Here is a 21887-nt window from a genome sequence, read left to right on the forward strand (position 1 = left end):
GCCTCTGGGGACCAACCTATGCTGTTCCCCATATAAGGAGCCCTTTGTCTGGTATCTGAAGTCCTAGAGTGACCAAGGTCAAAAGAAATCCCCTTGGCTACCCATGTCTCTGTGTCTAGTAGAAAGAACACTACATTAGGAATTCTGGCTTAACCACTGAATTTGGCTCTCTGAAAACTTGTACCTCTTAGAGCCTTAGTTTTCTCATCTATAATTGGCCTTCAAAATGGGATAACCAGGGAAGAAAATATCTGCATTTTACTTTCTCTCTTTTTTTGTTAGTGTATTTTATAATGAATTATAGTTGTTCATGTATATAATTTGGGTATATACTTTAAGTTGTTTACTGATGGGTTGCCTAATCGTAGATCACTGGTCTATGAAGTGAGGGGTTTGACTGCAGCGTGTTCCAGTACCAATATTCTGTCAAATTTACCAAAAAGCCCTCTTACATTTCGGTTGAAAACTTGGCAGTGTTAACTCTTTGGCTACTGTTAACCTTGATATCTTTGGTTATCTTTCCCTTCAAGTCTTTTCCCTGGTTGTAATTTCTTCAGCCAGAGATGCTCTCTACTTCTCTACAGTGTTGTAGTGCTTGCAGTTTTTGGAATTGGGTGCTGTATGTCACCGGTTTCAGGAAGTGGCCTGTGGAACTGGCAGAGTAGGCAGAGTAGTTGCCGTTTTTCGGCAGGCAGGATGGGGCCCCATCTTGCTTTCTTTGTAGTGAACCATAACTGGAGCAAACTGCAAAGCCCTGACTTATCTTTATGACCATGGAAATCTGGGCCAAACTATTCTCAAGTCTTTTTTACCCTGAGATACCAAACACTATGTACAACAATCTAGACCTAAGAGTCTCTGGGTTAGTAAAGATGTTTAACTCTGCAAAAGAAACTAAAGAACCCCAGGCAATACTAATCACTGCTCACTTCTTTTTATGATAAACACCTGAGGTCTGTTCCTGCAGCTGAGGAGGCTCTGCCCACCTTCCCTGCCCAGGGTTCCAGACTCCTCATTGGGATGTACACACAGTGCCCTTACTTACCTTGTTTATGATCCCTTTCCCCCATTTTAAAAAAAATAAATACTGTTCCTCACACCATCTTGGAAAGAGTTGTAGTTATTTACTAAAGATGGTAAAATAGCGCTTCCCTGGTGGCGCAGTGGTTAAGAATCCACCTGCCAATGCAGGGCCATGGGTTCGAGCCCTGGTCTGGGAAGATCCCACATGCCACAGGGCAACTAAGCCCGTGCGCCACAACTACTGAGCCCGCATGTCACAACTACTGAAGCCCGTATGCATAGAGCCCATGCTCCACAACAAGAGAAGCCACCGCAATAAGAAGCCCGCGCACTGCAACGAAGAGTAGCCCCCACTCGCTGCAACTAGAGAAAGCCTGTGCGCAGCAACGAAGACCCAACACAGTCAAAAATAAAAGAAAGAAATTTTTTAAAAAAGAAAGGTAAAAAATTTTTTTTAAAAAGAAAGATGGTAAAATAGCTGTCATAATCATAGTCACAGTCCTCACTAGTAGGGCATCTGATAAAATTGATAGGATCAGTTCAGTTAAATGCAGTAAAACACCATTTAGTGTGCTATGAAGAAAGGAAAGATACTACCAGTTCATTGGACACACTACCAATTGTAAGATGCATCCTGATTTCAGATATTAAAATGGGAAAAAATGTCTTTGGGAAGGAAACTACCATTTTTCATAGATTCTAACTCTTAAGTGGGAGAGCAAAAACTAGAGAGACTAGGAATACCAGTGGATATCTGAGAGTCTTACAGAGTGCACAAATATGGGAGCCAAAGGAAAACTCCAAGATGTAGCAGCTGGCAGGGACTGTACAGTGAATATCTTCTAAAATAAATTATTTTACCAGAATGTTGCTGGAATCAGTCCTTATTATCATTGAAGAAGTTGAAAGGGCTAGTTGCCTGTGCCTAAAGAGACAGGATGAGTGTGAATACATGTTTAAATTTCTTTAATTCAAGTAGATAAGTGCCTACTATGTGTAAGGAGTTGTGGTACCTAAAATTAATGTATCTTTTTAAAATTTGTAGTTTTTAAGAATAACTTAATTTCTTCCCTGAAATTAACTATTTAGTCACATTTTATCAGTAAATAAACTTACTCAATTTAGTGGTGGTTCTAGCAACATCAGTTCTTGCAGAAAAATAAAAGTCACCCAACTCCCACATGTAGACATATTTTTAAAAGCAGTTGCAAAAGTCTTCCAGACTATTACTGAATTCTTATCTAATGAGTTTTTTTCTCAGACACATGGATCTTCATTTTCACAGATGACTTTTTTTTTTTTAATTTAAAAAATTTTATGGCCTTGCCGAGCAGCATGTGCGATCCTGGGATCCTAGTTCCCTGACCAGGGGTTGAACCCACTCCCCCTGCAGTGGAAGTGCGGAGTGTTAACCTCTGGATCACCGGGGAAGTCCCTATATAGATGATCCATAGGTGTTTCCACAAGCTGTCCAGAAGTTAAAGAAGCATACCATTCCCTGTGGAAAAAGAAGCGATGTTATGTAGCTTTTCAACTCTTGGCCAAAGAACCTAATTGTGTACATTACTTCTGTCTTTGCCTTGGCCATTTTCAAGCAATAATTATAGATCTGATTATTTATTGAGAAGAGTGAACTGTTCTGAAGGAGTAAAATATGGATCTGAGTGAAGGAAGTTAGCTCCTAGAGCATTTTCCAGGAATTTTCTGACTTTGCCAACCTGTAACAGTTTTGATACTCAGAAACATTGATTTCACTTACTTTTCTTAGCTTACTTCCCCCCCACCCCCCCAAGTATATAATACTCTTAAATAATGTGGTAGAAAATCTTATTTGGGTGGACTTCTTTTTTTTTTTAAGATTTTTTTTTTTTGATGTGGACCACTTTTAAAGTCTTTATTGTACTTGCTACAACACTGCCTCTGTTTTATGTTTTTTGGCTGTGAGGCATGTGGCATCCCAGCTCCCCGACCAGGGATTGAACTCGCACCCCCCTTTATTGGAAGGCGAAGTCTCAACCACTGGACTTCCAGGGAAGTCCCTCGGGTGGACTTTTTTTTTTTTTTTTTTGGCAGTACGTGGGCCTCCCACTGTTGTGGCCTCTCCCGTTGCGGAGCACAGACTCCAGATGCGTAGGCCCAGCGGCCATGGCTCACGGGCCCAGCCGTTCTGCGGCATGTGGGATCTTCCCGGACCGGGGCACGAACCCGCGTCCCCTGCATCGGCAGGTGGACTCTCAACCACTGCACCACCAGGGAAGCCCCCTCGGGTGGACTTTTGATCAGACTTTCTTTGCTTTTATTTATTTATTTTTTTTCGGTACGCGGGCCTCTCACTGTTGTGGCCTCTCCCGTTGTGGAGCACAGGCTCCGGACGCGCAGGCTCAGCGGCCATGGCTCACGGGCCCAGCCGCTCCGCGGCATGTGGGATCTTCCCGGACCGGGGCATGAACCTGTGTCTCCTGCATCGGCAGGCGGACTCTCAACCACTGTGCCACCAGGGAAGCCCTGCTTTTATTTTTAACTTCCCTAAATTATAAATGTTTATTTTGTAGGTATCATAGCTGCAAATGTTTTTGTATTTTGTTTGTGGAGAGTACCTTCTCTACAGCGGACGATGATCAGATATTTCACATCCAGTCCAGCCTCAAGTAAGTCTAACTTGTGTGATTTTATTTTGAGATAGAGGTAAAATGGAAGAAATATGCTTTATGGTAATTGAAGTGCTATAAAAAAGATGATTTACTTGTCAATAATTGTAAGCAAAATCTGGAGGATAGGCTGTAAACTCTTGGAGGACAGGAACCTCATTTCTCTTACAGCTGTGTCGAGGCACCTAAAATGTACCTTGCACATAGTAGATATCTAAATATTTTTTAGTGACTTAAGATCCATGATCACTACAAGTTTACTCTTTGAAGAGACTATTATATACAATTTTATTTCTGTAATTGAAATAATTTACTAATTCTTTTTTCTAACTAACTTTTTCTATAGGACAAGTTGCTTTCATTGACCTGAGAATCTTTTTTGGTTGCTTACTAAGTAGAAAATCTCTGAGATTTAAGATAGCATTTTTCAAGTGGTAAAAAGCTGTCTTAAACCATCTTATCCAATCTTTTAACTAGCTCTGGTTTGTTTCGCATGTTTGTGTCATAATAATAATGAAAAAGTCTAAAATGGATCATTTTTACTGGCTGTGTGTTCCACAATTACAAGACTTTTTCTTTCTCTTGTAGAGGTCCTTTGTTCTCCAATGTTGCTGTCAACATTCAGTCATTTCTCCTTGTTTCACATGGCAGCAAATATGTATGTCTTGTGGAGCTTCTCCTCCAGCATAGTGAACATCCTCGGTCAGGAGCAGTTCATGGCAGTGTACTTATCTGCAGGTAACAAGCTTTCATCTCGGGCCCTTTCAGAGTATAAGTGTTCTCCCCTATCTGGAGAAGGGACAAAGGGAATGATTATAGTCGTATTCTATATACCGTAAGTGCTCAGTACATATTTCTCAGATTGTATATAGAGAAGTACACAAACTGGTGTAGTGTTTAAGCATGTCATTTTTATCTCCCTAGGCCTTGGTTTCTTTAGCTCAGGCCCACCATTTTATAGATTAGTGGTTCCCAGACTTCCGGGCTGCCTCAATCATCTGGATCTGTGTTAAATAACCTTAACGCTCATTTCCCAAGTGTGTTCAGTTTTCAGAAAACTTTCGATTAGCTATCCAGTAAGATTGTCTAGAATGAGTTCATTCTTTGTTGCAAGCATATATTAGCATGGAACCACTCAAGTCATCCTGGAGGTGGCATCATTTCCTTATTTCACTAGTAAATGGTAGTGCAGGATTCCAGGTTTCTAGATGCTGCTAAATTGGCAGTTGGTTGATTATATTTTACTTATCTCCAAAAAAAGTTTTTTTACTTTCTGTTTGCAAAATGTACTTAATTAAAACCATAAAGTGTAAAAATTCATTCATAAAATCCCTTCATTTAAAAACAGTATATCTGGCAGATATATGTAGTGAAAAGACACTGAGCTTGGAGACGGAAGACCTAGGTTCAAATCCTGTTTCTGCTTACCAGCTGTGTGATGTTGCAGAAAAGACTATACCTCTCTGAGGATAATACTACTTACTCTCATGACATGGGGTTGTAGAAGGGATAAAATAAAAGCATCTACCACAAGGCCCAGAGTAGGTACTTAATCAGTGTTAATTAAATATTCACGTGCATCTAGTCCTCAAAACAGAAGCTGAGCAGTATCTTTGGCCTAATAAGGTAAGTGTGTAGTTCTTTCCCCGAGCACTAATGTTGTTGTAGGTACAAAGGGTCTGTTTCAAGTGCCATTAATTCCTGCTCTATAGAAAGTTGTTTTTTAAAATTAGCCATACTCAGTTCAGATGACATTGGTGCCAAAGGGACCTGTAAAGGATCATCTAGTCTAGATCTTCAACACATTCACTTGACAAGCTGGGTAAAATATAAACTCCCTGGTCCCACTCTAGAGGTTCTCATTTAGTGTTTAGAGTGCAGTCCAGAGAATTCCCAGACAGTTGGTGAGCTTGGGAACTAGTCTTTCTTCATACAGTGTAGATGAGGAAAATGATAACTACAAGGTAAAGTGAATGACCCTCTGTTACTCAGTAAGTGGTACAGTGGGTCAGACTTTGCTTTCCCTGTAATATATCTGAAGTGACAGGCAGGATAAGTATTTATGCCTGCACCTTGTAGTGACCTGGGTAGAAACCCAACATTGTTAGTCTCTGTGGGGTGGAGGTCAGAAATGGAAGCCATTTTTATACCTCACTAAAATTACTGAAATGTGATTTATTTCTTAGGTGTTATTTCGAATTTTGTTAGTTACGTGTGTAAAGTTGCCACAGGAAGATATGGACCATCACTTGGTGCAGTAAGTATTTCTAACTAAAATTTTTCGCTTCATTTTGAAATAATTTTAGAATTACAAGAAAGTTTCAAAATTAGTACAAAGAGTTCCTATATACCCTTAACCCCACTATTAACTACAGAACCACAGTACAACTATCAACGCCAAAATACTAATATTTAAACAATACTATTAACTAATTGACATCTAATTTAGAATTTATACATTTGTAAAGCCTTGTAAATTTCAGGTTATAGCTTTTAACCATTGGTCGTTTATATTAACTGGCACAGAGTATATATCATGAGGAGTAGTCAAAATAGTGGGTATGCAATCCCCATAAACTGGAGAGCCTAATCTAGCATTGGAAAATTCTAAGTAATTAGAGATTTGAATCTGATACTGTGTCCTCCTCTTTAGTCAATATTTGAGTGCTATGCAGATTAGACTACTAGGCACTGTACTTACTAGAGGCTGAGGATACATCCAGTGAGCAAGATATCAAAATTCCTGCCCTCGGTTATGTTCTGGATGATTTTTTAAAATTACAGTTGTGTTTTCTTTTGAGTTTAATGACAGATATCTAGGCATATGTAAACCTTTACATAATATTTCTTTAAAAACTACACATTCCATTTGTGCATAGTTAAATACACTTAAATGTATTCAATGCACTTAAATGTATTCAAATAGGGAATTTCACATTTAAAGAAACTGTAAGAAGGTTCAGTTTTGGAAAAGAATCCTTATGTAAAATAACCATTCTATAATTTGTGTGTTCCTCAGAATTGTGTCTACTTAATTTTCCCAATGAGGCCTGTATCTTGTCCTATGACCTTTATGCTTTCTTAACTTAATCCCACCCCCCCCATTTTTTTCTTCATGGAATGTTTGTCTTCTATATAAAATTTGATGTCAATATAATTTATATATCTCAAATTCTACCTCATTTGCCAACTAAGCACCTGTTTTGTGAAGGCAGTGAAGACCACTAGGATGAATCAGAAATGGTCTCTGACTTTCAAGTTTAGTTTAGTTGGGGAGAAAACATTATACACATCTAATATACACTGAAAGGGCTCAGTAGTCTCTAGAGGATATTGGGGGTTCTGAGGGTGGGAAGACTTTTCTCATTACTTCAGAGGATCTGGGAAGGCATTTTGATGTGCCCTCAGGCAAGTGGTATTCCCATTTTACAGATAGGAAACTGAAGTTCATGAATAGAGTGTGGCGGCATGGCATTTGGAATTAGACTGAGTTTGAATCCCAGCTCTGCCACTTACTCATGATTTCCAGGACTTATTACTTAACCTCTCTGAACCTGCTTCCCCATATAAAATGGGGATAACATACCTATTTCTCATTTGCAATGCAAGTGTGTTTAGAGTGCTTAGCATAGTAAGGAACATGTAGTAAGAAAGGTGGAAATGGTGGTTTCTATTCAGTCATCAAAATCCTATAGAGCCATGGCAGGATAAAATTATTATCCCCAAATACTTTCATTCATTCTTGGTTAAAATGAAGGAAAACTAAATCACCAGGTATATGGTACTTTTAGTGAGAAATCTGGAGAAAAAATACTGTTGACAAAATTGTGATAGCAAATATAAAGTATTGGTCTTATTGCCTTTGAAAGATGAAGATTGTTAAAGAATATTTGTCAATTAACAGTGGCACAAAGGAGCAAGAATACTGACTAGATTTTGGTAAGGGTTTTGTTTAGTTAGAGCTATGCATATTCTGAATCTCATTTAAAAATGGAATTTCTTACTAGTTATTGGTTATTATTATATTCGTTCCCTGTGCTATACAGTATGACCTTGTTGTTTATCCTATATATAACAGTTTGCCTGTGCTAATCCCAAACTCCCATTCCTTCCCTCCCCTCCCCTGCCTTCCCCTTGGCAACCACAAGCCTGTTCTCTGTATCTGTAAGTCTGTTTTTGTTTCATAGATACGTTGATCTGTATCATATTTTAGATTCCACATATAAGTTATATCATATGATATTTGTCTTTCTCTTTCTGACTTACTATGATAATCACTAGGTCCATCCGTGTTGCTGCAAATGGCATTATTTCATTTCTGATGGCTGAGTAATATTCGTGTGTGTGTGTGTGTGTGTGTGTGTGTGTGTGTGTGTGTGTGTGTACACACCACATCTTTATCCATTCCCCTGTCGATGGACATTTAGGTTGTTTCCATGTCTTGGCTATTGTAAATAGTGCTGTTATGAACATAGTGGTGCATGTACCTTTTCAAATTAATTTTGTCTGGGTGTGTGCCAAAGAGTGGGATTGCTGGATCATATGGCAACTCTATTTTTAGTTTTTTGAGGAACCCCCGTACTGTTTTCCATAGTGACTGCACCAATCTACATTCTCACCAACAGTATAAGAGGATTCCCTTTTCTCCACACCCTCTCCAGCATTTGTTACTTGTAGACTTTTTAATGATGGCCTTTATGACCGGTGTGAGGTGGTACCTCATTGTAGTTTTGATTTGCATTTCTCTAATAATTAGCAATGTTGAGCATCTTTTCATGTGTCTATTGGCCATTTATATTTCTCCTTTGAAGAAAAGTCTATTTAGGTGTTCTGCCCATTTTTCGATTGGTTTTTTTTTTTTGTTATTGAATTGTATGACCTGTTTGTATATTTTGGAAATTAAGCCCGCATCAGTCACATCATTTGCAAATATTTTCTCCCATTCCTTAGGTTGTCTTTTCATTTTGTTTATGGTTTCCTTTGCTATGCAAAAGCTTGTGAGTTTGATTAGGTCCCATTTGTTTATTTTTGTTTTTATTTCTGTTGCCTTGGGAGCCTGACCTAAGAAAACATTGGTACAGTTTATGTTAGAGAATGTTTTGCCTATGATCTCTTCTAGGAGTTCTATGGTATAATATCTTTTGTTTAAGTCTTTAAGTCATTTTGAGTTTATTTCTGTGCATTGTATGAGGGTGTGTTCTAACTTTATTGATTTACGTGCAGCTGTCCAACTTACCCAGCACAACTTGCTGAAGAGACTATCTTTTTCCCATGTTATATTCTTGCCTCCTTTGTTGAAGATTGACTGTAGGTGTGTGGGTTTTTTCTGGGCTTCCTGTTTTGTTCCATTGAGCTGTATGTCTCTCTTTGTGCCAGTACTACACTGTTTTGATTTCTGTAGCTTTGTAGTACTGTCTGAAGTCTGGAAGGGTTATGCCTCCTGTTTTGTTCTCTTTGCTCAGGATTGCTTTGGCAATTCTGGGTCTTTTATGGTTGTATGTAAATTTTAGGATTATTTGTTCTAGTTCTGTGAAAAATGTCATGGGTAATTTGATAGGGATTGAATTAAATCTGTAGATTGCTTTGGGTAGTATTGCCATTTTAACAGTATTAATTCTTCCAATCCAAGAACATGGGATATCTTTCCATTTCTTTGAATCATCTTTAATTTCCTCTCTTAATGTTTTGTAGTTCTCAGCATATAAGTCTTTCACCTCCTTGGTGAGGTTTATTCCTAAGTCCTTTGTTTATTTTTTTATGCAATTTTAAAAGGGATTGTTTGTTTCCCTTTCTGATATTTCATTGTTATTGTAAAGAAATGCAACCGATTTCTGTACATTAATCTTGTATCCTGCTACATTGCTGAATTCATTTATCAGTTCTAGTAGTTTTTGTGTGGAGTCTTTAGGGTTTTCTATACATAGTATCATGTCATCTACATATAAGGACAGTTTTACCTCTTCCCTACCAATTTGAATACCTTTTATTTCTTGTCTGATTGCTGTGGCTAGGACTTCCAATACTATGTTGAAGAGAAGTGGTAAGAGTGGGCATCCTTGTCTTGTTCCAGATTTTAGCAGGAATGCTTTCAGCTTTTCACCATTGAGTATTATATTGGCTGTGGGTTTATCATAAATACCTTTTATTATGTTGAGATATGTTCCCTCTGTACTCATTTTTATAAGGTTTTTATCACAAATGGGTGTTTAATTTTATCAAATGCTTTTTCTGCATCTATTGAGATCATGTGGTTTTTGTCCTTTCTTTCCTTGTGGTGGTGTATCACATTTGTTGATTTGCGTATGTTAAACCATCCTTGTGACCCTAGGATGAATCCAGTTTGGTCATGGTGTATGACCTTTTTTATGTGTTGGATTCGGTTTGCTAATATTTTGTTGAGAATTTTTGTGTCTGTATTCATCAAAGATATTGGCCTGTAATTTTCTTTTTTGGTAGTGTCTTTGTCTGGTTTTGGTATCAGGGTGATGGTGGCTTTATAGCATGTCTTTGGGAGTGTTCTTTCCTCTTAAGTCTTTTGGAAGAGTTTGAGAGGGAGCAGTACAATTTCTTCTTTGTATGTTTAGTAGAATTACCCAGTGAAGCCATCTGGTTCTGGACTTCTGTCTGCAGAGAGTTTTTTTAGTTACAGATTCTATTTCATGTCTAGTGATCTGTTCAAGTTATCTATTCTTGATTCAGGTTTGGTGGGCTGTATGTTTCTAAAAAGTTGTCCATTTCTTCTGGATTGTCAAGTTTGTTGGCATATAATCGTTCATAGTATTCTCTTATGTTTTTTTGTATTTCTGTGGTATCAGTTGTGATTTCTCCTCTTTCATATTTGTTTATTTAGGTCTTCTTTCCTTTCTTCTTGGTGAACCTGGCCAGAGGTTTGTCAGTTGTTAACCCTTTAAAAGAACCAGCTCTTGATTTTATTGGGTTTTGTCCTATTGTTTTTTTTTAATCTTTGTTTTATTTATTTCCTCTCTGATCTTTAATGTCTCCTTCCTTCTGCTGACTTTAGGTTTTTGTTCTTTTTCTAATTCTTTGAGGTGATGGGTTAGATTTGAGATTATTTGAGATTTTTCTTATATCTTAAAGAAGGCCTGGGGGCTTCCCTGGTGGCTCAGTGGTTGAGAGTCCGCCTGCCGATGCAGGGGACATGGGTTTGTGCCCCGGTCCGGGAAGATCCCACATGCCGCAGAACGGCTGGGCCCGTGAGCCATGGCCGCTGAGCCTGTGTGTCCGGAGCCTGTGCTCCGCAACGGGAGAGGCCACAACAGTGAGAGGCCCGCGTATCGCGCAAAAAAAAAAAAAAAAAAAAAAAAAAGAAGGCCTGTATTGCTATGAACTTCCCTCTAAGGACTGCTTTTACTGCATCCCATAGATTTTGTATGGTTATGTTTGTAAATAGTTTATCATAGACTGAATTTGCTCACCAACATTATGATAACCTGCTTGCTGTAACTTCATTGATTTAACTTATCACTGGTCTAACTTGTACATAAACTGAATTCTTGTGCTTTGGAAAGTATCTTCAGTCTCTTTCTTACAAGGTTGCAAGTGAAATAAAATGATCACTAGTGCAGATTCATTTGGAACTCCATTTTGATTTATCTATAGTGTTCTGGAGTGTTTCTCTTTGTATAACTTTTTAGTGGCTGCTCTGGGTACTACAGTCTATATATATCACTTACCACAGTCTACTGGTGGTATCATTTTACCAGTTTGAGTGAAGTGAGCCTTACCTTGCTTTTTGTCCACATACCTTCCCCAAATTATAATCATCTTAAATATTTCCTCTACATATATTTAGAATATCACTGTTATAATTTTTGCTTCAACCATTAAACATAAGTTAGAAAATTCCAAGAGAGAAGGACAGTCTATTGTATTCAAACCCAATTTTTACTTTTTCCATTGTTCTTTCTTTCTGATGTTCCAAGATTTCCTCCTTATATCATTTCATTGTTTAGAAAACTTCTCTTAGCCATTCCTTTAGCCACTAGCCAGTTAGGTCTGCTGGTGACAGATTCTGAAGTTTTTTTTCTTTTTTCATTTTTTTTCTACCCTTCATTTCTGAAGGATATTTTCGTTGGATATAAAATTCCAGGCTGACAGTTCTTTCAGCAGTTGAAAAATGTGCCACTTCTTTTGGCCTCCATAGTCTCTGAAGAGAAATTCTTTGTTGTTCAAATAGCTTTTCCCCTATAGGTAAGGTGTCATTTCTCTTACTACTTTCTAGACTTTTCCCATTGTCTTTAGTTTCAGAAGTTTGACTATATGTCTTGTCATGGATATCTTGTTTATCTTGTTTGGGGTTCACTCGGTTTCTTGAATCTATAGGTTTATGTCTTTTGGGAAATGTTCAACCATTTCTTCACATACTTTTTCAGCCTCACCCTTTTTCTTTTCTCCTTCTGGGACTCTGATGACATGACGTTAGATAGTTTGTTATTATCTCATGGGTCCCTGAAACTCCATTAACTTTTTTTAAAGTCTGTTTTTTCTCGGTTGTTCAGATTGGGTAATTGCTGTTTTGTCTCAAGGTAACTGATTATTTTCTGTCCTTTCCATTCTGCTTGAGCCATTCAGTGTTTTTATTTAGGTTATTGTATTTTTCATTCTAAAGTTTACATTGTTCTTGATATCTCCTATTTCTTTGGGCCTTTCTATTTCTGTACTGTTTTTTTACTTGTTTCAAGCATGTTTGTAATTGCTTGTTGAACCACTTTTATGATGGCTGTTTTAAAATGCTTGTTAGATAATTCTAACATCTGTGTCATCTCGATGTTGGTATCTATTAATTGTCTTTTCTCATTCAAGTTGAGATTTTTCTGGTTCTTGGTATGATGAGTGATTTTTATTTTATTTATTTATTTGGCCACACCTTGCAGCTTGCAGGATCATAGTTCCCTGACTAGGGATCGAACCTCGGCCATGACATTGAAAGTGCCGAGTCCTAACCACTGGACTACCAGGGAATTCCCTGACGAGTGATTTTTAAATGAAACCTGGACATTTTGGATATTACATTATGAGACTTTAATCTTAATTAAATCTACTGTTTAGCAGGCCACCTCTGACAGTGCTGTGATTGCTACTGCCAGGTGAGTGAGGCAGTCCAGGTTCCCCACTCAGTCTCCTTTGACACTGTGGGGGGAAGAGCTCTTGTTGTTGCAGGGTGGGGAGTTTGGGCTCCCCAGGAGACCTCTACTGATACAGCCCTGGCTAGGAAGAGGAAGAGTGCCTTATTACTGCTGCCTGTGTGACCTCCACTGACACCACCCTGTCAGGGACAGTGGGACACCTCATTACAGTCTGTAAGGCTGGAAGTCCAGGCTCGATGGAGATCGGTCCACAGTTGTTTCTGTGGTGTTTGGCTGGAGTAAAGTGGTTATTGTCTAAAAGTTTCGTGTCTTGCTAGGCTATGCTTTCTTGGTCCTTTGGCTAGAGAGAGCATTTTCTGGTACAGGCCTATTTTGTCTGAGTTCATTGGTGTTTCCAGGTTGTGAGCTTCTCCAGAGCCCAGTCTGAGCAGCGTGAGGCCAAAAGAAAACCCAGGAAACTCACCACTGTGTCATTCCTTGGATCCTAAGGTTCCTAGCTGGGCTGCTTTACTTTCTCAGTCTTTTAGAGTCATCTTATATTTGTTTTACATATAATGCCCAGGGTTTTTAGCTGTATGTAGCTTGTAGAAGCAGAAGGCCTCTTAGAGCAAATTCATTTAAAATTCATAGTGTAAAAAAAAAAAATTTATATGGTAGATACATGAAGGTTACATATTAATAAAGAAAAGTACTTAATGAAAATTGTTTACTTACGAAATAAATAAAAATATATGTGCATATTGATTACAAGTTCATAACCAGTGTACATAAACAAATTATTAGTGGAGAATAAAAGATCTTTACCTGTAATCAAAGAAGCAGACCTCTAGGGTCTACATGGGTTTGGGTTCATGAGTCCCTGAAATTTTATCTAAAATATGTATGAATTTTTCTGAGGAGGAAGGGTTCATTTTTATTATATTCTTAAAAGCCTCCTACTAGAAAAGGTGAAAATAAAGAATCATGGGGTATGCCAAACATTTGTCTAAAAAGCAAGTTGCAACATATTGACACATAAATATATTTAAATCTGCGTAGATAAAGGTCACTTTGAGAAAATTTTAGAAGGATAATGGAACTGCCTCCTATCTTTAAAATAATATGATAAGTACAATAAATTATAGTCACCAAGAAACTGACTTTATATACACTACCAAATGTAAAATAGGTAGCTAGTGGGAAGGAGCCGCATAGCACAGGGAGATCAGCTGGGTGCTTTGTGTACACCTAGAGGGGTGGGATAGGGAGGGTGGGAGGGAGACGCAAGAGGGAGGAGATATGGGGATGTATGTATATGTATAGCTGATTCACTTTGTTATACAGCAGAAACTAACACACCATTGTAAAGCAATTATACTCCAATAAAGATGTTAAAAATAAATAAATAAAGTCAGAGGAAAAATGAAATTAAAATAAATAAAATTTAGTAACAAAAAAACTGACTTTACATAGAAATGCACAGCTAATGAGAATTTTCTTTAATATTTAAATTTCTGTAATGAGTGCTTTAGATGGAGATAATAATCTATTTACCATATGGTCTGGCCATTTCACTTCTAGGTGTTTACCCAAGAGAAATGAAGGAACACAAAGGGTTGTACACAAATGTTCACAGCTTTTTTTGTAACAGCCAAAACTAGAAAAATCTCAAATGTCCATCAGGTGAATGAATATACGTATTATGGTATAACCATACAATGGGATATTATTCACCCATGTAAGGGAATAAATTATTGATACAACCACATGGGTGAATTTCAAAATAACTCTACAGAGTAAAGGAAGCCAGACAACAACAAAAAGGAGTATATGCTGTATGATTCCGTTAATATAAAACTCAAAGTGAATCTATCTTAACAGAAAGTAGAGAAGTTGTAGCCTAGGAATGGGGGAGGAGCAGGAGGGATACACTGCAGAGGAGTACCAGGGAACTTTTGGGGATGATGAACTGTTTGGCCACACTCATAATCTTGAGTGTGGCCATGGTTTCATAGGTATTTATGTGTCAAAACTTAATTATAAACTTTAAACATGTGCAGTTTTTTGTGTGTCACTTATACTTCAGTAAACCCAACTTGCTTTTATTTTTTATGTTTAAAGATTTGGGAGTCCTTTGTACTATTCCTGCAAACTTTTCTGTAAGATGCAAATTATTTCAAATTGGATGTTAAAAAAACACCTAAGAGAAGAATTTCTAAAAGGTGCTCCTATAATTGACTCTGATTGCCCCTGTAATTAAAAGGAAAGGTCCCTACTTTTTTATATTAAAAGGCTATTTCTGGAAAATAGCATCTACCTCTCTTAATCGCCAACTTTTTAGGGTCTTCTGTGTGAAGTGTTGCTTCAGAATAAAGGATTATCTTACATTTTAGGAATTACTACAACTTTAAAGACTTATGAGTCCCAGGCATCCCCGAAGTCCGCAGCCCTTTAATATGTAGTTGCCAGTCAGCCTAAACAGGGAAACCAGCTCATGCTGCATTCCTAGGAATGGGTTGGGGAAGCTACATGGTGGAAGGACAGCATTAATATTCCTCAGAAGGAGAACCTAAGACATGAGTTCAGGCAAGTGGACAAAGACAACCCAGGGCTTAGGCTAAAAAAAATGAAAGAACAAGGAAACAAAGTCAACTACATATTAAAAGGGATAGGCTGGGTGTTGGAGATACATGTTAATTTTGCAGTGGAGGTTAGGAGTCAGAATTCTGTATTCTCTACTTAAGATCAACTGTCTGCTATTGTATATTTACCAAACTGGCTCCTGTGTAAGTCTGCAATAGTAACACATGAGGTTCTTCAGAAATCCTGACTTCCCTTCACAGGGCAATCGCTGCCTTGTGAAGACACACACACACATGCACACACAGCCTCCGTAATTTGTTCACTCTTTCACTGGTTCCCCACTCCACGTCCTTAATGTATCACAGCAGCTTTCAAGGAAGGATATCAGCACTACCTCAGAAGATGGGATTCCCCACAAAACTTGCTGGGTCATGGTTCCTCTAGGGTGCAACATGTTATACTGGCCAAATTTATATTTGTTATGAAAGATTTGTTTTGGCTAGAACTTCAACATCTGCCACTATAATCTACCAGCATATACTGTATTAAGCAGAGTGGATGTCAGTGTCACTGAGAACTTGAAAGTTAAAGAGTAACCCTTCACCTTTCAGGCTTTAAGATGTGCAACTTGAGTATCCTAGATTTTTAAATAAAACCTAAAAAAGTCAACTCAACAAAACCCAGAAGAAATCAAGTTGAGACCTTATTTTCTGAGAGAGAAAAAAACCCAATAAAATTATACTTTTCCCCCAAATGAAACAAATATAATTTGGTTAGCTGAATTGAAAGAAGAGCACTAAAATCCTGTACCCTCTAAATTGCTTCTCCAGAGATGATTATATTCTCCATCTAAAGTCCTCATTACAGAAACTTAAATATTAAAGAAAATTCTCATTAGCTGTGTATTTCTATGTAAAGCCAGTTTCTTTGTGACTATAACTTACTGTACTTATTATACATTAAACATTTATGTGTCTGAATAAATTGCAACTTTTTTATTTTTTTAAATGACATTTTTATTTTATTTATTTATTTTTTGGTCGCACCGTGTGGCTTGCGGGATCTTAGTTCCCCAACCAGGGATTGAACCTGGGCCCCTGGCAGTGGAAGTGCAGAGTCCTAACCACTGGACCACCAGGGAATTCCTACAACTTGCTTTTTAGACAGATGTTTAGCCTACCCCATGCAGAGATTCTTTGTTTTCACCTTTTTTAGTCAGAGGCTTTTAATGAAAATGGACCCCCTTTTTTAAAAAAGGCTGTGGAAATGGTCCAACTTTTAGGAGACCAAGGAGACATGGCAACTAAATGCAATACGTGGGGAAAAACAGCTGCAAGGGCATTTGTGGAACAATTGATAAAACTGGAATATGTTTATAGATTAAATGAAAGTATAATATATCAGTATAAAATTTCTTGAAATTGAGAACTGTATTGTAGGATATATAAAGATATTCAAGTTCTTAGGAAATATACACTGAAGTATTTAGGGGTAAAAGGGTATGATATATGCAGCCTACTCAAATGGTTCAGGAAAAAAAGTACAGATATAAAGAAAAAATGATAAGTGAAATGTGGCAGAATGTTGAAAATTGGTGAATCTGGTTCAGGAGTATTTTGGAGTTTTTTTCAAAGTGAAACAGACCTAAATGTAAAACCTAAAATAAAAACTTACAGAGGAAAACATAGGAAAAAACTCTTTGTGACCTTATTTTAGGCAAAGATTTCATAGTTGAGAGACCAAAAAGCACAAATTAATAAATCAGACTTCATGTAAGTTAAAAACTTACACTCTTCCAAAGACACTGTTAAAAGACAAGATACATGCTAAAAGAAAATATTTACATGTCAGAAGTCTGATATAGGACTTGTGTCTAGACTATATAAAGAAAAATTCAAAAAGAATGAGCAAAATGTTTGAACAGACACTTGAAAGAAGATGTATGGATAGCAACTAAGCAAATGAAAAGATGAACATCATTAGTTGTTAGGAAAATGAAAATAAAAACCACACTGAGATATCACTATAAACCTATATTACAGATTTAAAAGACTGACCATACCAAGTGTTTGTGAGGATGTGGAGGAACTGGAAATCTCATACACTGCTGGTAGGAAAGTAAAACACTAAAACCACTTTGGAAAACAGTTTGGCAGTTGCTGTGCTTCCCCATCATAACTGATTATATTTCGTTGGTTTTACTCATTTATGTCTTTCATGCCAGTCTGTAAGCTCCATTAAGGCAGAGACTGTCAATTTTGTTCCCCTCCGTATCCCCATCATCTAGCATAGTGCCTGGTAGGACTCAAGTATTTGAATGAATGATTATCATGAGATTTAATGTAAACAAGGGATTATGATCTAATTTCTCAAGTATTGTAACATTTAGAGGAATTAGGAACATGTGTAACATTAAGAAAGTTTAGTTAAATTATCATAATTTATCCAGGAGATATTTCATAGCCATTATCAATTTAAATTATGAAGGTTATGTAGCAATGTGGAAAAACACAATAGATGATAAAACTATACAGTAATTATAATTTCAATTATAACAAGAAATGGTTGACTTACTGGTCATAAGGTTTTTAAGTTTCAATTTTTATTCTCAAATACAAGGCTGTTGGGGAAAGTGCTTCTCAAGCATGTGTGTCCCTGGGAGGATGCTGTGGCGGGGGGGAGTGTCATGCAGAGTCATGGGATAAATTTGGCATGCTTTCCTGGAGCGGAACATTTGTCAAACGTTTTAAGGAAAATGTTTAGTGTTATAATGAAGTAGGATACAAATTTCACGTGATTTATGGTAAAGCATTAAATTTGGGAGAAATTCCACACATGTGGGTTTCTTTGGGCAAATTCATGCTCACTCTCTGGTTCGAGGAGTTTTGGGTTTTTTTTTTTTTTTTTCTTTTATTTATTTATTTGGTTGTGTTGGGTGTTCATTGCTGCATGTGGTGGGCTTTCTCTAGTTGCAGCGACTGGGGGCTACTCTTCATTGCGGTGCGCGGGCTTCTCATTGCGGTGGCTTCTCATTGTGGAGCAAGGCTCTAGGCGTGCGGGCTTCAGTAGTTGTGGCACATGGGCTCAGTAGTTGTGGCTCACGGGCTCTAGAGCGCAGGCTCAGTAGTTACAGCACACAGGCTTAGTTGCTCTGCACACGTGGGATCTTCTGGACCAGGGCTCGAACCCATGTCCCCTGCATTGGCAGGCAGATGCTTAACAACTGCGCCACCAGGGAAGTCCCTCGAGGAGTTTTGTTGAAGTTTGAGAAGTCCTTTTTTAGTCATTAAATGAAATGATGCATGTGACACACATAACACTGTCCCTGAAGTTCATTAACTGCTGACATGCTGGTTGTTACATCTTATTGCCTGTAGTTCAGTCCTTGCCAGGTGGTTACCATATCACGGACTTAGAGTCCCTTTGCCTGATATTTTGTACGTTAGTAACGGAAAGCTTTTTAACTTTGTGCTCACCTAGAAATGTGTGGCTTGTAAGCTTTCTGGAAAAAGTATTTCTACTTTAGACGTTATAGTCACTAAGCAGTTGCACAATGAGAGTTTCATTTTTTCCCCAATGTGTTAATTTGCAGTCGGGCGCAATCATGACTGTCCTTGCAGCTGTCTGCACTAAGATCCCAGAAGGGAGGCTCGCCATTATCTTCCTTCCAATGTTCACGTTCACGGCAGGGAATGTGAGTATTTTTATGAAGTGAAGTGCTGGGGACAGTGGTGATATTTTTACATTGACTGAATTCTTGCCCTTAAATTAGAAATGTCAATGCTGGAGGAATCAAAGTTGTATCAGTTCTGTTCTCTTTTGCTGGCTTTCAGGCCCTAAAAGCCATTATTGCCATGGATACAGCAGGAATGATCCTGGGATGGAAATTTTTTGATCATGCAGCACATCTTGGGGGAGCTCTCTTTGGAATGTAAGTTTGAGTATGATTGACTGTTACACTGCTTTCTCAGCTCATCTCCCTCCCCCCACCCCTAAGGAAGGCAGAATAAGGCAGTTACTTCTGTGATGGAAGCAGGGCAGCTGGGGTTGGGAGGGCAGGGAAATCGCAACATGGTTTGCTTTGGTCTTGAGCAGCTTCACCGTATGAGATGGGAACGTGAGACTGTTGGCCCTGCCCCTGCCTCGGTCATTTGCAGAGGGAGACCATCTGTGCCTTTACCCTCCCCTTAACCTCAAGTCACCTGAACTCATGACTGTCAAAATTCCTAGTCCTTCATGGAGACTGTTACCCAGCCCCCTAGTCTGTGCTGTATTCCTTTCCCCACTCTCAAGCCACATCTCCCCTGCCTAGTCCCTACCCTGCTCCCCTACCTGTCTACCACTGACCTCACCAGTGCTGGGCAGACACCTGGAGTGGGTGGAACTGGTCCTCTGCTTGCAATGAGTGTGCAGGTGCCTGCTGCATGACTGGAGTAGAGGCCAGATGTCATAACTCGTGTTGACTACTTATTGAGCATCTGTTATGTTGCAGGCACTGAGCTAGTTACCTTGCGGTATATAATTATTACCTCTGTTTCACTGATGGAAACTGAGGCTCAGAAGTGATCTTCCCTAGGTCAAACAGCTCTTAAGTAGCAGAGCAGAGATTTAATACACCCAGATCCAAAGCCCTCCCCGCCTCTGTCACACCACAGTAATTACAGTTACATTGTGGTTACAAGATCCCCCACTTGTGCTTCAGGCAATGGACTCTTGCCTAAAACATAGTAGTGCTGTAGCGACGCTGTCATAGAACATCCTCAGGACTCCTGGAGTCCATCTGACCGTGAGAGGCCCTTCAGCAGAGCTGTTGTCTGTCTGATATGCTGGATCCCTGATGGCCTCTCTTTTCTTGCATACTGTTGCCTTTTACCCTTATTTGGTTTTTACTTTATTTCACAACAATGGGAAACCTTAGTTTTTGGGGTTTTTTTTTGCGGTACGCGGGCCTCTCACTGTTGTGGCCTCTCCCGCTGCGGAGCACAGGCTCCGGACGCACAGGCTCAGCGGCCATGGCTCACGGGCCCAGTCGCTCCGTGGCACGTGGGATCTTCCTGGACCGGGGCACGAACCTGCGTCCCCTGCATCGGCAGGCGGACTCCCAACCACTGCACCACCAAGGAAGCCCCCTTAGTTTTTTAATTAAAAAAAAAAGTAGAAAAATCTACTCTAAGTGGAGCAGTTTTGCCCAGTAGGCGGTGGAACTAAATGCCATTATGCCATTTATAATTTTCAGTGATGATTAAAGAATAGCATGTGTGAGTTCGAGCTTTAACAGCAGCCCATTATAAATAGTAAAAACTGACCTGGTATTACAGTATGAGAAACATAAAGACTGATGAAAAGGGGTTTTGTTTTATTAACTCTAAATTTACCTGGCTCCTTCCATGTATACTTAAAGGATCTTTTCCACAGCAGTTTTTTATTCCTCTCAACTATAATTAGATGACCTTTTTCTGTTCTGAAAACTGGATCAAATGTATTTTAAAGTCCAGAATCTGAAAGGCAGAGGAATCCTTTCTCTTTGCTGTTTCTAATTTCAACTCCATTCGTTTACTAGATCTTGGTCATATCTAGAATTCATCTTTTCTAACATCTTTAATGGTAAAGATTCCTCAGTCTAGATTAAAGATGTTAGAAAAGGTAAAGATCTGTTAGTAACCTCCTGCACATTGCTTTGACATTATGTCCCTGACCACATTTTATGGTCTTCACCTTGTACTGCTGCAGTAATGATAGCTAATGTATATTGAGTATTTGCTGTGTGCCTATGCTAAGGAGTAATTTAATACTCTTAACATCCTGTGAGGTAGTCCAATTTACAGAAAGGAAACTGCTTAAAGAAGAGAGTTATCCAAGGTCACACAGTGAGTCATTGCAGAGCTGGAGTTTCAGACCGAGCACTAGACTGTGAGGCTGCTACCAAAAACAAACAGAAAAAAAGATACCTCAAAAATTAGTCAGTTTGAAATATTTTCCTAATTTTAATTTAACCAAATGACCAATTACATTTGAACTTATGAGTTTAATCAAAGCAATGTACCTGTAAGATTAAAGTGTTTGACTCTTTGCTTGAAATAAGTAGGTTAAAAAGATTTGAGAAGACACTTTACTAATGGAGAGTTCCCGACAAGTGTTTCATTTCTTGTAAGAGTTTTATAATTGCATTTGAATCATAGGGTGATCCTTTTTCTCTTGTTTTAAGTTCACCAGAGAACGTCACTCTAAGCCCAAAAGAATTTTGTTAACATGCCTCTTAATTAATTTGCATGTTTTTAAAATGCTTTTTTCTTTCTGTAAATTTACTGATTATTTTTCAAAATTTTAATGGTGACTTTTTATGATTAAATTTTAACTATATTTAGTGAGAATTCGGATTCAGGTACAACTCAAGCCCTTTGTAATAAAAAAAAATACATGCTCCAAACATTAAGAAAATGTTAAAACATTAAACTGCCATTCTGATATCAATTAAGTTGAATAGAGCATTTTTTCAGTCAGGTGTCTAAGATGAAAGATCAACAAAATCTAGTTTCTGCCTCAGGGA

General features: G+C 38.3%; 1 protein-coding gene across 5 annotated transcripts in view; it reads left to right on the forward strand.

Annotated features, from left to right (window-relative positions):
• Positions 1-21887, forward strand: part of PARL (presenilin associated rhomboid like) — a gene marked incomplete at its 5' end in the record, with an annotated part of 56570 nt that overhangs the window by 33384 nt on the left and 1299 nt on the right. The window contains 5 exons of one of the 5 annotated variants that reach the window (XM_079704849.1): positions 3576-3671; positions 4260-4409; positions 5858-5928; positions 18933-19034; positions 19174-19271. In XM_079704849.1, the coding sequence (XP_079560975.1) occupies positions 3576-3671; positions 4260-4409; positions 5858-5928; positions 18933-19034; positions 19174-19271 (517 nt within the window). The remainder of the gene's footprint in view (positions 1-3575; positions 3672-4259; positions 4410-5857; positions 5929-18932; positions 19035-19173; positions 19272-21887) is intronic. The other 4 variants (XM_079704850.1, XM_079704851.1, XM_079704852.1 and 1 more) reach the window with 4 other exon arrangements.

The sequence above is a fragment of the Hyperoodon ampullatus genome (assembly GCF_949752795.1).
Source record: "Hyperoodon ampullatus genome assembly, chromosome: 5".
NCBI lineage: Eukaryota > Metazoa > Chordata > Mammalia > Artiodactyla > Ziphiidae > Hyperoodon > Hyperoodon ampullatus.